A 15,278-nucleotide genomic window follows, 5' to 3' on the forward strand; every position below is an offset into this window, starting at 1 on the left:
CAAAACTCAAAAAGTTACGGGCAAAAGCTGAGCCTTAAAACTAAGATATTCAAATGTCTTTAATATCCAGCAACTAGCCATAAAAAAGAGGTAGACAATGTCTCAGATGTTGAAGCAAAGTGAAAGATACTGATTTAGATAAGTTTGCACTAGTCTGAAGGAAGCAATTTTGGGGAAAAGTTAATGCATTTTATAAGAAAGAAAATAAAAGCTCATGATCAGGTTTCTGAGGAACTACCTTCCAGTGAACTACCTTCTCACAACTTTTACCACACTTTCTTGCTTCCAAATATCCCTAATTTAAAAAAAACGCCCTTTCATGCATTTCTTGATGTCACAGCCTAAATCCCTGACTCCCATTACCTTCCCACATCCATTCTTTCTTGTTCATGACAGCCTTTTTTAAGGGTTATAATCTGGTCAGTGTCCCTGGCAAGCAACTGAGGGCCTTCATACAGCTTGTTAAGGGGTTCAGAAGCTGCACACACCACGAATGTCAACAGCGTACGCCCAAATAATTTATCCCAAATTCAGACTGAAGACATAAGATACTGTTATGGTGATATTGAACAAACCCATTCAGAAATAATCTTTACAATCCCTTTAGTATTTTCACAGTTTTCCTGAGCAGAAAACATTTTGAAATACCCGCTAAACTCTTGGCAATCTACACAGTATATTATTGTTATTTTCCCATGAAATTCACTGAAGTTCATTCTAATGCATTTTACCATCCCTCAAAAAGGTGAGTTATAATATATACTTCATTTCAAAACAGATGTAAAACAGAAGGGCCACATAATATATGTTCATACTACAATACTCACCATATTCCTATTTGATCATGTGGCGTCTTCGGTACATCAGCCATCAGCGTTTTTTACATTTCTTTACCAGGCTTATTCGAAATAGCTGGTGATTCAAAGATACTTACCCAGTTGTATACGGTATATTTATTCCCCCTAGATTAATGCTTTCACATCCAACAATGAAGAGGGTGGAAAAGCACAGCAAAGACACACCACTGCAGATCATTGCCAACTTTGCAGACTCTCTTGCACCAAGTTTCAGTTTTTTGATAATGTAGCCGCCTAGGACAATACCAACACCAGCACTTGGAACAATAATCACACCTGCCAGGAAGAAATTCAAGCAACATTAAAACAGGATGTACAGAAATAGAATAAAACATAAATATTTTTTAACTCCCTAATTGGATGACTATAAATGCTATACTAAGATCTCCATTGTCTGATTCTCTGCTGGTTAGCAAACTGAGTCACACTTTTCAAACCTCTGGAGTGTTGTCAAAGAATTAATAAAAGCCTCCTTATGATATTAACAGCAGCCAAAGCACTATAAGAGACCTATTGTATTTACAAGCAGAAACATTGCTTTGTATTTATTTTAGAATGGGGAGAAGGGATATGCATTGCTCCCGATTACTAAAAATATGAAGAAATCCAAATTTGGACATGGATCTTCCTCTTCTTATTCACATGGTTTAGTCCAGCAAAGCAGAGATGTTAACCTAGGGCAGGACCCCTGAAGCCTGCCCAACTGGGAGCACATGCAGGCTGCTGGCTGCGAATTCTGCATTCTGGTAACTTGGCTCAAGTGGAATAGCACTTTCCTACATCAGCAGTCCCATTCGTTTCAGCACAGCCACTCAAGGTTTAAACTGATCAAACATGATTAAAGAAATTAAAATAAAGGAATGAAATCAGACACAGTAAGTTTAAGTCAAAAAAGATATGCCCATGACATTTTTGTCACTAGTGGCAGTTTGGCCATATGACACAAAGCTGTCCTCACTAACGTGAGAAAGTCTTTAAATAAGGTCTTTGCTCATAAATATGTGTATATAAATTCCATATATAAATATGGAATTTGAACAACTTTGGCAGCTGCATCTAGGGAGAAAGAACTAAATACTATAATCCAAATTCTTAAAGATGCTGGTCTTGTTTCTAAAGAAGCCTGTAAGACTATCATTTGAGGATATCCTTAATATTATTACAAAGCAATAATATTCTCATATAATATTCTCATTCTCTGCTACTTTGTGTAAAGGTGAAGGAGACATTACATTTATCAAAATGTTGAGATTGAGAAAGCAAAAATAAGAGGTAAAAATAGTTGCTACCTTAATTATACTTCCATCACCAATGACATTATAAAGTAAAATGTCATTTCATGAGGAAGATTCTTAATAACAACCCTTCAGAAAATCAAAAAGTTTCAAAAGAGCAGGATTAAAATTTCTAAGCTTTTCTAGGAAAATTAAATGATTTCACGAAGTTCGAATCTGTTACCTCTCTCAAGTTTCAATGACTGGAATATGAACAAGGGAAAGAAATGCCAATCTTTTTACTTGCACTGAAAATCTTCTCTTTAAATGACAATGGTAACCCAGCCACCTAAGCCTGCCATGCATGCCCTGCTCTAAGAAGTCTACATCAGAGAAGCCCATGTACCCAACGAAGGCAGACTGGGATCATTTGTGATGGCTTCTGAAACACCCATGTCAGACGAACCAAATTCCATGGACCAAATCCTTGGTTACACTAGTTACATGAATTCAGGATATACCTCAAGGGAAAGGCTTATTGGATGTAATTAAACTTTGTATTTGATTAGTCCTTCCACCTTACAACTTAGCTTTGAGTTCTTAACATCTTCTGGACCTGAATTTATCTTCTTGTTCGTATTCTCTTGAGGGCACTTATGTTAGAAAAGCCTTTCATTAGGTGTGAGACTGTGTGTGTCTATGTCTAGTTTCTTGTCAAAACTGACCATGTATTTTGTGAGGCATTAGGTTAGTGGCTGTTCTGTTAGTGAGTTATACTGCACTGCTGTTTGCAGACATCCTCTGCCACAAAGAGATTAGAACATAAAAATGATTAGAACATAAATAAAGAGGAGACGAGCAGGAACAAACTGCCTGCCTAGGCTGTCTCTCATTCAGGAGGATGGTCAGGGCAAACCTACACAGAGGAAGCATAAAGAGAAATTCCTCTGCGCAAACAAGAGCAGGGGATGGAAAAGCCTTTCTGGGAGAAACTGGAAGGACAGAAGCAGATTTAGCTGCTTGTGGTGAAAGCAGCAGCTCATTCCTTCCTGTGTGTCTGGAAGGCTGAGAAGTTCCTTTGCCCCAAGTACAAATTCTTCTTCCCTATGCTCCTCTCCTTTTCTGCAGGGGATGTAAAATCAGAAGTGTTATACTGCGAAGGGAACGCTGCTGCTACAGTGCACTTCAAGGCGAGCTTACAGGGCAAAGCAAAGCATGTACATCTAATCAGGACACGCATTCTTCATTTTCAAAGCCATTTAGAGGAATAAAGCTTAAGATCTGATACTAAGATGTTGCACTGCACTTTCCTTCATTTTATAATGACAGTTTGGCTTACAGGAATTGTGCATGTTGCAAAAAAAGTCCTGGCTATAGTGCTCCAAGGCAGTATCAGCTTTCAGTCAGCAATTTTCAGGCTTTGTCCTTTTCTGCTGTTGTCAGCTGCAGCACTTGAGGCTTTCCACAGTGGCAAAAGATGATATTAACAACTACTAATAGTCTGGTAACAGAAAACTGCAATATCTGCTAAGAGGGATACACTTCCAAAGAGAATACTGTAGAGATTTTCAATCTAATTCTGTCTGAGATAATGTGCTATACCATTTCCAGAGCTAAAGGGGGATCCAACCTATCTGTAACCAGCTTAGCATAAGTTACCAGAGCCCAGCTTTATAATATAGCAGCTCTTCCAATTACAAATTATTTGAACTCTAACACTTTTTCACAAGTAAATCTTCTACCAAAGCACTAGAAATTTTCACTGTATTTATCTAATATCTACTTGTAATCTAAAGTAAAAGTTAATGTGGGGGTAAGTCAAGAAAGCCTGAAGGAGGCTACACATGCAAAACAAAATTCCAAACAAGACAAGAATGCAGCACAAACTGCAGAAGTTCAAGATGTGAAATTTGGCACGTGGCATTTTTGATGATGATTAATGCCATGTTTGGTTAAAGTAGAAACAAAATAATTAATTTTAGCTAATTAAGGAATTGCTGCTTATGAATTGCAACGGAAAATGACCAATACAGAATTTATATCAGTCACTTAAGATTCAGCAAGGCAGTTTGTATATAAAACACAGTAATAAAAATAAATTGTAATTCCTCCTTTTGCTAACCAGAAAATTTTGTAAACTGAACATGTTACTTATTAGATTAACTAATAGCAAACTAACACAAAATCTTGTTTCCTTTTCCCATTTTTCCTAGAAAAATAATTTATAATATTAATAACAACTGCTGACATTCATGGTAAGTTTAGGAGTTGGGGATGTGGAAGCAGTGCTCACTTGTCCGTGTTGAACGTCTAGCCTGAGCTATTTCATCTTCTTCTGGTGCCTTAAAATAGTCTTTATCTACCAATTTCTAACAGGGGAAACAACAACCCCAACAACACAGGGGAATCTTCACATCCTCAGTAGGGTCACATCTTTTTTTTTTTTCTTCTTTTAAGGTGTTGGATGTTGAATGTTTTGTCTGGTAACCATGTTTCTGGCTTATCCGGAGATGGAGTGAGTGAGCTTTAAAGCTATGTTAATAGGTGACTTGGCTGCACTTTACTACAGCCACAAGGGAAGTGCCACAGCTGCAAAAGAGGGGCCTCAGATTTGAAATGCCAGGAGAGGGAGCATTTGGGGTGCTCTCCTGGCTAGGCTGGATTGCTGTGTGCTCAGTGTTAATAAGCAATTAGGGAGAAGACCATCAGCCTGTAGGGGAGAGATGAGTAAAGGAAGGATGGTACAAATAAACAACTGGTCACTGGAGAGAAAGAAAGGTTATGATATTTTAAAGATCAAAGAGGAAGTAAAATTCACATAAAATAAGAACAGTTTTAAAATATCTTTTAAGCCACACAAATCACAGCAACACTCCTGGGCATTTTCTAGCTTGTTTTTGTTGCTTTCTTTCCCCCTGAAAGCTATTAACATATTAGAAAATGTCACTATCTAGGCTTATGGAAAAAAAAAATCTCTTTAACAATATAAATAGGTTCACATTTTACTAAAATATAGCAAACATCAAAGAACAGCCTGAATATATAAACAATCACAAATGCACAAAGCTGAATTGAATAACCTGCTCTAGACCTGCTCTAAATAAATAAATAAATATTGATTTATTTCATCAGCCAAAGAACAACCACCCTTGCAACATTACACTCATTGGCAATGCCTTACCAGTGTAGATGCTGGCATTGGAAGCTGGGATGCCAAACTGTGACTCGATGAACTTGGGAATGAACGTAATAAAAGCTGTAACAATGGCACTCTCAGCTGTGTATGACAAACTCACAAAAAGGAATGTCATGTTGCTTAAGATCCTGACAGCTGCTCTTGGAAGCTCTATAAAATGACAAAAATGAGAAATGAATGTTATAAATAATGAGTGAAAAACAAAAGCAAACTGGAACAAAACAGATTGATTTTCTTTGAGATGGACTGTAAATAATGGCTTGCTAGCATCTGGCTATTTGCTGAGCGGAAGGGAGAGTGCATATTTTGCATTGCACTCTTTGCTGTTTGCTCTTACGCTATCTCACTGCATCGCCCCAGGGCTGCAGTCCCACTTTTCACAAACCGAACTGAAGACTGCTTTAACGAAAAATGTCTAAAGAAACAGAGAGTCCATGCAGTAACAGTAAAAAGCAAGGAAAAGCAGCAAGAAATTGTAGCAAATTTGGAATTACTCTGATGTCTTATTTTGTTATAGCACCCTGCTGAACCAACAATACTGAATTTTGCACTAAACATGAAGAAAAAAGACCCCATACCCTTCTGTAACTTACTACTCAAAAGACCACACTTGGAAAGCTGGGTTAATAATACTGTAATTTGAAAAGGAAACCAAAAGATTTTATATTAAACATTTTTGTACGTGATTTAAAAATGTTAACACTGCATGCAGACAAAGCATACTGAAATAATAATGTCAATATCAATGAATCTCAACATACATTATATACAACTAATATTCCCAGAAGGGATAAAACAATCAATTAAAAATGAGAGCATATCACTAGCTTAAATTGAAAAAGTGTTCATAGATGTTGCAATTATCCTCAAACCAAATACCAAAACCCCATGAAATTCAGAACTGTAGTTAAAAGAAACACTTAAATACTTTTAATTCAGTCCTTGAATGGTTAGAAAGCTGCCTAGCAGAGAAGGACCTGGGAGTATTGGTTGATAGTTGGCTTAATATGAGCCAACAGTGTGTTCAGGCGGCCAAGAAGGCCAACAGCATCCTGGCTCGTATAAGAAACAGCGTGGCCAGCAGGTCCAGGGAAGTGATTGTCCCCCTGTACTTGGCTCTGGTGAGGCCACACCTTGAGTACTGCGTTCAGTTTTGGGCCTCTCACTACAAGAAGGACATGGAGGTGCTCAAGCGAGTCCAGAGAAGGGCTACGAAGCTGGTGAAGGGTCTGGAGAACAAGTCTTACGAGGAGCGGCTGAGGGAGCTGGGGTTGTTTAGCCTGGAGAAGAGGAGGCTCGGGGGTGACCTTCTTGTACTCTACAGGCATCTTAAAGGAGGCTGAAGCGAGGTGGGGGTTGGTCTATTCTCCCACATGCCTGGTGACAGGGAATGGACTAAAGTTGCGCCAGGGGAGGTTTAGGTTGGATATTAGGAAGAACTTCTTTACTGAAAGGGTTGTTAGGCATTGGAATAGGCTGCCCAGGGAAGTGGTTGAGTCACTGTCCCTGGAGGTCTTTAAAAGACATTTAGATGTAGAGCTTAGTGATATGGTTTAGTGGAGGACTTGTTAGTGTTAGGTCAGAGGTTGAACTCAGTGATCTTGAAGGTCTCTTCCAACATAGACGATTTTGTGATTCTGTCAAGATTATAGCTCTATTCACAACTTTTTCTTTTTTTTTTCAGATTAGATGGCATGATTTTTAAACATTTTTTTCCCTTGGGGCTTGTACCAAGATCAGATGCTCTGTCCAAGCATGACAAGTATTATTTTCAGCCCAACATTAGCTTCCTACTTTTCATGCAAACTGAACCAAAGCCAACCGAATTGAATGTCAAGAATGCCTATTAGAAATATAATGTATTGAGTAAATGCAGAGCATCAGAACTCCCAAGCAGGAACATTACTGAAGCTAAAAGTTGTCAAGTCAAAACTGTCTCATTTACTCCACTGACTCCAGCAGGTTATCTGTATAAAAGCAAACAGAGTTTAGAATCCTGTCAAGTCAAAGCTTGTCAGACTGCAAATTAGTACCTCAGTTGTCTGACTTCATCCAGTCTTAGCTTATGCCGGTTGTCAAAAATAATCAATTCATTATGTGCATGGGGTTTATAATTTTAATGTAGACAAATGCTCTCTTGCTGCCTCTATGAAAAAAAGTATTAAATGTTAAATACTAAATTTTCTGGAAATAAGTAATGAATAACTTGTATTGAGAAGCACTGGTATCTTAATGTTTTTAACCATTTACTGCCTTTTTTTTTTTATTATCGTGGCACTGTTTACAGTTGCAGAGCAGAAAAAACAAAAGAAAACACAAGTCTAAGTCAATATAATATCAACTTGTCTGCAATATATGTAATGCATCTGTCCATGTGCAAAAATTACATTACAGTAGTGAGTAACAAAAAAAAAGTTTACTGGTATTTATTGTAAAATATGATGCATGTTCAAAATACAACTGATCAAAATTGATTTAATTATCCAAGAGGAAATGAAAGAGATAAAACATCAATGATCTACAATACCATTAGTCCTAAACCCTCATCGACTTTTGCTTTATGTCTGTTTTTGTGTTGGGTTGGGTTGGGTTACCTGATGGAGGCATGGATACAAAAAGAAACCAAATAAGAAAAACCAAGATGCTTTTCCAAAGCTTTTCATGAGTCTGAGATGATGAAGTTTAAGAAAACTGTTGCCACAGGGCTGCAATGGTGCAGCTGCAGCAGAATTTCCCTGGGGACACGGTGCGGGATTGAATGCCTCCCCCTCAAAATGACAGCAAACAGTTACGACCATGCTGCTGCCACTGTGAGAAAGGAGTCAGGAAAACGAAAGCGTGCCAGGATCAGATCTGCTAGAAACTAAGCTATGGGGTGTTTTTAATTATGGGCAGCAGCATTCGGTTGTCTGAGTGAGGAGGAGATGACAGAAACGCTGGCAGAGAGACCGTGCACTGGCTGAGGCAACCCATCACAGCACCAAGAGCCAGAGCTGGCAAATGCACGACAGCAGCCTCAAACAAAAAAGACATCTTCATCTGACAAGATCTTTTCCCGTCTGGGAAGACAGAAGTGACAGAAGGGGAACAAAGAGCAAAAAGAACAAATTTTGCTCAAAGAAAATAGAAAAAAAAAAAAAAAAGCCAACATCCCTTAGGGCTCCTGGTTGGTCCCTTCCATATTTTTTTTTTTAATATATTAATACTGACTCAGCAAGAACACAAATTTCCCTGTTTTCAAATGCAGCAAATAGATAGGACATCTTTACTGTTGCTCCAACTCTGTCCTCCCTGCCAAAGTTTTAGTGAAAAAACACAATAAGGTATACAATTGAAAACTTCTTACTGAAGCGAAGGTGCCTGTTCAGTACCAGGGAGTGGCCTTACCATCAGCCAGCCACTCTGTCAGTGTACTCTAACTTTGTTCAAGGCTATTAGGATCGTGTATGATACGTACACAGACATACAACTGATATGAGTAATCCAAAAATACCTGAGAAAAACAACAGCATCTTTCTTATTTCAACCTCATAATACTGACTTAAAGTAGGTGTTGGTGGAAGAGTGACTTTGAGTAGGCTTCCTAAAACGCTTTGCACATCAGACAGGTGCTCACATGTGCTCAACAAATGTGGAAGAAAATAATAAGATGGTAACTTTCAAAGACTGGACATCACAAAGAGAAATGTCATTTCACTAGGATGATGAATTTGGTGTTCTCTGTAGAAACAAACTGGAAGTCTCTGGCTCAGAACTAAATCCAAGGTCTTTGCTAAAATTATTATTTTAAAGGACTTTGTCCAAATATAATACCTAGAAAAGTTTAGCTCTTCCTGGTAAAACTGATCTTTGGGAAAATGTATGGTTTAGAATTTTTGATCTAAATATACTGAAGAACTAATTAGATAAACAACTGTGGAGCTATTGAACATTTTGCTCTGGCATTCTGATGTAAAGCTGTGTTTTCTGTTAACTCCTACTTATATCTTTCAGGATACTGAGCACTCAGCCTAAAGGTCATTATTAATTTGAAAACTAATTAGCACATTCAAAACTGGATTTGTACTGCTAAGTAGATAAAATTCAGAGCGTCTTGGAATAAGCACAAGTTCTCATAAAACCCGTGTGAAGGATTCTCCAGGGAATAGCTCTGTTCTGATTGCTGTAATTTCTGGCATGAAATAAATCAGATAATTCCTGTATGCTGCACCAACGCATGAAACATATAGCAGTTGAGGCTTGAAGCTCTTTGTGATTTCTGAAGAGCAACTGTCTGACATACAAGGAAAAGTTGTTATTTATTAAGAATTTTGCAAATAAAAATACATATCCAGAACTGGGTTTTCCCTGGTTTCCTCCTATGATTACAGTAAAATCCTGTGCAACCGAGCCTGCGTTACAGTTCGGAATTTAAGAATTCTACTAAGAAGCAAGAATGATAAAAACCTTAAGGATCCTTTGTACTACATAATTAATCATGCATTTAAAACATTTCAATGTCACGTTATTTTTGTGTGACTAGCCATAGGCCTAGTCTCGCATTTCAAGGTCATTATTAAACCTGTCAGGTTCGGATTTTTAGTAGGTCTTCAAAAACCATCTCTCATTTTAGCAAGTGTGTAGCAGAAACAAAATTCATTCTGCCATTTGAACAAATAAGTCTCTATCAATTACACTCCTAAAATGGAAGCAATGATTTAGTATGGCTGCAAATACATTCACCCTACTGTGAAGTAATTAATATTTTAAATTCTTTATTTTGTTATATTTTTTAAAAAATAACATAAGTATATAACTAAACATAAATTGAAACCTGCCTTGCTGGTTTGGTTTGCTAGCTTACTGGCAGTTTTCTTCCCCTGCTGCTCTTTCACCATCTTTTACCTCTAGACAGTATTCGTTTTCTTTCACTGGTGTGCTGAACCACTGCTTGACTCATGGTAATGGAAATGCCTAAGAAAATCTGCAAGCAATACAAATATTTGTAAACACTGCTCTAAGCAAAACTCTTAAGGCACTGTAAACAGTTTTTCAATTTAAAAAACATGAAATAATCCCAACTTCACCTCCTTTATCATAATTTAATTTATTGTCCTTTAGCCCTGTTCTTTTACATCGAGCCAAATGTGGTGCAGTGAATACAACCAGGGGAATAAACTGTCTGGTTCCACAGCACCGTCCTCTTGTGGCCCATCCCAATCACAATGTATGGGTGACACAGCCATCAGCAAGAGAATCTCCTTTCCAACAGTGCTCAAAGCCCTGACAGCTCTGTCCCAGACAGCTCTGAGAGTGGTTTCTGCCATACTGAAATGCCAGGGACAGCTTCTGCATTAACACAGTACAAAACAGAGGTAATATTTGAGACAGAATTTTGGTTTGTTTCTCAGAATGGAAATTACCATTTTCAGTCACACATGACTATTTCCTTGCTTTCAAGCAGCTTCTCACGGCTCCAGCTAATGCTGCTCATCACTGCATGGGGCCACGCCAACCCTTTCTATTTTGAGTCCGCCAGGATGACAGAAGCCAGGAGCAGTGGGAGTGACCTGCTCGAGGTCAGTGGCACGGCAGGACCTCCAGCCCATGGTCTCCTGAACTCTGACATTTATAGGGCTCACTGAGCACCACTGCGCACAGCCCAGCATCTCCTCCTCTTGTGCTGATTCTTACTGACTGCGCTTCATCTAATGCAGAAGCTTCAGTTGGGTTCCTCAGGGGAGCTCTTCAGCACTTCACATCCCTCAGGAACTTCTTTCACCTTGGCTGATATCCTGCCATGCATTATTATCCTGTCTCAGTCCCCATTCGGGATTGACTGGGAATGGCATATGACAGCTGGCAGAAGTGAAAAGGGTGACAGGAAAATTGCACTTTTGAGAGGCTGGGCTCAGAGATAACACTGCTTTAAGTACACATATATAGAAAAAAAACTTGAAACAAAAAAAAAAAAAAAAAGGACTATAAAATATATGCAATTAACACCCCTTAGATCAGTACATTTTAGGTAAGTGATATACACATCTGCTTTCTTTACTCTGCTCCTTTATCTAATTGCACAGTCAGTTGCATTATAGTGGTAAGAAAAATGGACTGCAGAAACAGTTTCTATGGTACAGTACCCCAAGGGTATCCATATATTAAACGAAAACAGAGTTTCTGTTTGCTCAAGGTCATGATTTATCTGTGTGTGTGGGATTGAACTATGACTTCTTCATTATAAATCTTTATCTCATGTTATTTATACTACCTCAATTTCTTCCAATAAACAACATCCAATTTTCTTCCTCCTATGACCTATTTAATGCTTTTGATACCTGTCTCAGAAGCATTCTCCCTCTCACTTTGTTTACTTGCTACATAAACAGGAAAAGACTGAATTCCAAGTGTTTGTGTCTTGAAAAATGAGAAAAAGCAAAGATGGATCTATATTTTTATCTGATTCTAGCTCTATCATGGGCCAACATAAAGCCTAGATCACTGAAGTTGGAAAATACTTGCAAAGGGAGATATTTTGTTTTGTATCTTCAGCCTGTGCTGGTAGCTATTGCAGGAAAAATGACCCTAGCCCTCCCCTATCACAACTTTTCTATACCTTTTCATTCACCTAGAAAACTAACTTACATGAAATTAGGGCAAGTTACAGCAGGACAAGGTTTCCCAAGAAAAACAATATCAGATCAGAAGATCAAAGTAAACAGTCTCTTCCACGTGACTTTCCCTAGCAAAGATGCACAGATTTTACAGGTTAATGGCACTGACCTCTGCCATGACAGATTGCGACATCACTGATATTTATTAGTACAGAACAGAAGATGTGACCTACTAAATCATCTGTCTCCCAGCTACTGCCTAAGCGGAGTTTCTGCCATAACATTCTATTAAAAGATGAAGCCCTGAAACTCAATGGGAAGTATAAATTGTACACTGCATCTCTGAAGAAGCAATGCTAAATGACTTAGACACATGTGGTCCTTTTTCCTTCCCATTATAAATTAAATTATATCAACTGAGGAGCTCAAGGCATGATTTCATTCCATAAAGCACACTTAAACTTGAAAAATAATTAAATGACAATGCATTCCTGCTGCAGGCCCTCTTTGCTAGGGCAAATAATACCTAATAGGAAAGCTATTATCAGCTTATAGCAAAATACTTTTCTCTGTGTTATCTCAACTCGCTCGGTGTCTTTCTGACATGTGGAATACAATGCTGTTTTTCACTGTTTCACATGTCGAAATTTGTGTTCTAAAGAAAATGAGATGTTTTGTATATGTGAAGCTCTACTTTGGAGGCACAATTATTATTTTAATGTAGGATTTTGTTAGTAGAAGGTATGATACACATTTAGGTTGATATATACCTTAGACACTTACAAGATAACCTGGAAGGTGAAATTATGTTCAGAAACAGAGAACCAATATCATGAAAATCCTCCAGATGCAGAGTTTGGCTGAACACCTGTATCTTTTCCAGGCACACCTACAGGATGAAGCAATTGCTCTACTGTGACGTTGACTGCAATGGTTAGAAAGGAGTCCGGCCTGATATCCTGATCTGAGGTTTCCTACCTCCCTGACCTAGTGAGAATACTTTGATAGGAGAACCCCACAACTACTTTTGCTAGTCAGAGGCCTATAGGTTTGAAGGCCAAAAAAAAAAAAAAAAGTTTAGAGTACAAATGATGTCTAATGACACAAATGACATTTCACGATTTCTCTTAGTCCTAATTTCATCAGAGTTATCATAAACCTGGAACACTCAGCTTTCATATCATAGAAATCAGGGTGGACAAAACAGCATTGATAACACAGAGTCATTAAGTTTCTTTCATTTTTGTCCTGTACTACTCAATATTATGACACTTTTAAGCCTATATTGTAAACTTCTAACTTACTTGCTTCACATTAATTCATTTTTAATAGCACTGCATTTCTTCCCATGGCATTTTATCCATCACTAGTAGTGATTGTTAAATTTCACATTAATATTTTACTTATTGAATAAAATAAAAATGACATTACTTGTCAATCTTTAGAACACTTCTTGTTTCAAAATTAGCACAGGTTTCATTCATTGTTGCCTTTGGAAAACAAAAAAAGCTTGCAATACACAACAGCCAGGTAATGCATATTAAATAAAACAATCTTCTCCAGTTAACTTGCTCAGCTACATGAAGGTAATTTAACTCACTTACTCCTTTTTACTTATTCTGCTTATTTTTCAAAAGAGCACATTGTGTGAAGGAGAGCTTAAGGAAGTATGACAACTGGAAACTGCAAGGTGGACAGATGTGCCTGGTAACAGAGGTCATAGAGTTATATGACCTTACAGTTTGTCATATAGCTATAGCAAACAGACCACCTATTTGTCACTGTTACACAATATACACTTCAATAATTTAAGTAAAGGGATGTCTTACTCTCACAACCATACTTTGTAATTTTAAAAGACCATCAATAGCAAAGCATAGTATTAAATACAACATGCAAAAAATCTACCTTCAATTACACTTCACAGAACCCTAGAAGATGAATCTGTACACAAAATTTAAAGCATTTAAAACTTTAAAAAGAAAAACTCACCTTTAACATTTTTTCCAAATCCCATAGAGGCAGGAACTGCACTATCTGCTTGTATTTTGCTATTTGTTTTCTCTTTCATGACGTCATCATCACTTGAAACATCATCAGAGTTCATCTTCTTTTTCTTTTTCTTTTTTTTATGTCGAGGAGGAAGCTTTTTTGGAAAGGTAAACATTGGAAATATCACAAGGAGCATTGCAATGGCACAAAGGAGAAATCCACTCCACCTAATGCCAGGAGATAGGAACAGAAATGAAAGCCAATGCATTACATGAAATAAAAACACCAAAGTGATTATTACAGGCTGTACTAGCTGGAAGGACAAATTTGCAAAATATGGAACACTGAAATTAGAGTAAATTAATTGAGTGGAGGGGAGCTTTTACTGCATTAAAACCTTTAATTAGAAGATGTTTCTGTTGGCTTTTCTACTGATAAATGTATTTATACAGAAACCAGCAAATGGTTTCTGAAATAGTGCCAGATTTGAGTTCCTGTAAGTTTTTCCTTCTGATAACTATTCAGTACCAAGCTATTAGAAGTAGGCATTCACTTTTACTTTGCCTTTCTCAGATAATTCACAGTAAAGCAATACAGTATTCTTCTGGAGAACATGAAAAAGGTTATCCATGGCATGATGTCCAGATGGATATTTCAGGGCTAAATCTGTTCTGCTTTCCAGTGCCAACTTCTCGGTGCACTGACTGTCCAACCCTCTCCCTTCCCAGTGAAGAGCTCCCAAAGCCTGGCTGTACACAGGCAATATGTACACAGGCAGTTCATGCCAGGGCTTACCCCTAGAGCCTTGCAGCTCTGCTCTGGTAAAATGACCAGAAATATATGTTCACGAAGAAATCCCTCTTCTCTCCCTCTGTTTTATAAGAATGGAATACAATCAACCCTATAGAGACCCCTGGGCTCACACTGAATGACTTGGGGCCTACTCACAGAGGAGGATAGTGCAGGGTGCAGTGCCAGAAACGTGCCAACAGTATACACACAGTTATCCCTGCTGAGACCATGACCACACAGATGTGCAACAGGGCCTTACCAGATGTGCAATGGGGCCTTACTGGAACTAGAGTTAAACTTCTGCAGCCAGAAGGCAGGTAGTGGAGTATAAGGTAATATAATTTTTCCTCTACAATTTCCTCTGCTAAAAGACTGCAAGGAAATATGTCTAACTCACACCAATGCTTCCATAAAGAAGGATGACCTCAGAAGTCACCCATGGAGTTCTTCCAACATACTGAAAGCATGGGTCTCATTAGGTACTAACCTAATTTACACCTTTGCTTGGAAGTTTCGTTGAAGTTAATCACCTTACTCCAACATCGAAGCACAACAATGACAGTTTGAAGCTCTTTGCTTTCAAATCACAGTTTGCGGGACTAATTTTATATTTTTGTACATCCCTTACCCTTAA

The 15,278-nt window shown here is 38.0% G+C and overlaps 1 protein-coding gene across 2 annotated transcripts in view; it reads right to left on the reverse strand.

The window, feature by feature from the left end:
* The window catches only part of SLCO5A1 (solute carrier organic anion transporter family member 5A1), a 72,001-nt gene that overhangs the window by 20,123 nt on the left and 36,600 nt on the right, over positions 1 to 15,278 (reverse strand). For both annotated transcript variants that reach the window (XM_035319455.1, XM_035319456.1), the window contains 3 exons: positions 13,853 to 14,079; positions 5,253 to 5,417; positions 935 to 1,133 (listed from right to left, as the gene is read on the reverse strand). In XM_035319455.1, the coding sequence (XP_035175346.1) occupies positions 935 to 1,133; positions 5,253 to 5,417; positions 13,853 to 14,079 (591 nt within the window). The remainder of the gene's footprint in view (positions 1 to 934; positions 1,134 to 5,252; positions 5,418 to 13,852; positions 14,080 to 15,278) is intronic.

Source organism: Oxyura jamaicensis, chromosome 2 (genome assembly GCF_011077185.1).
Source record: "Oxyura jamaicensis isolate SHBP4307 breed ruddy duck chromosome 2, BPBGC_Ojam_1.0, whole genome shotgun sequence".
In the NCBI taxonomy this organism is placed as follows: domain Eukaryota; kingdom Metazoa; phylum Chordata; class Aves; order Anseriformes; family Anatidae; genus Oxyura; species Oxyura jamaicensis.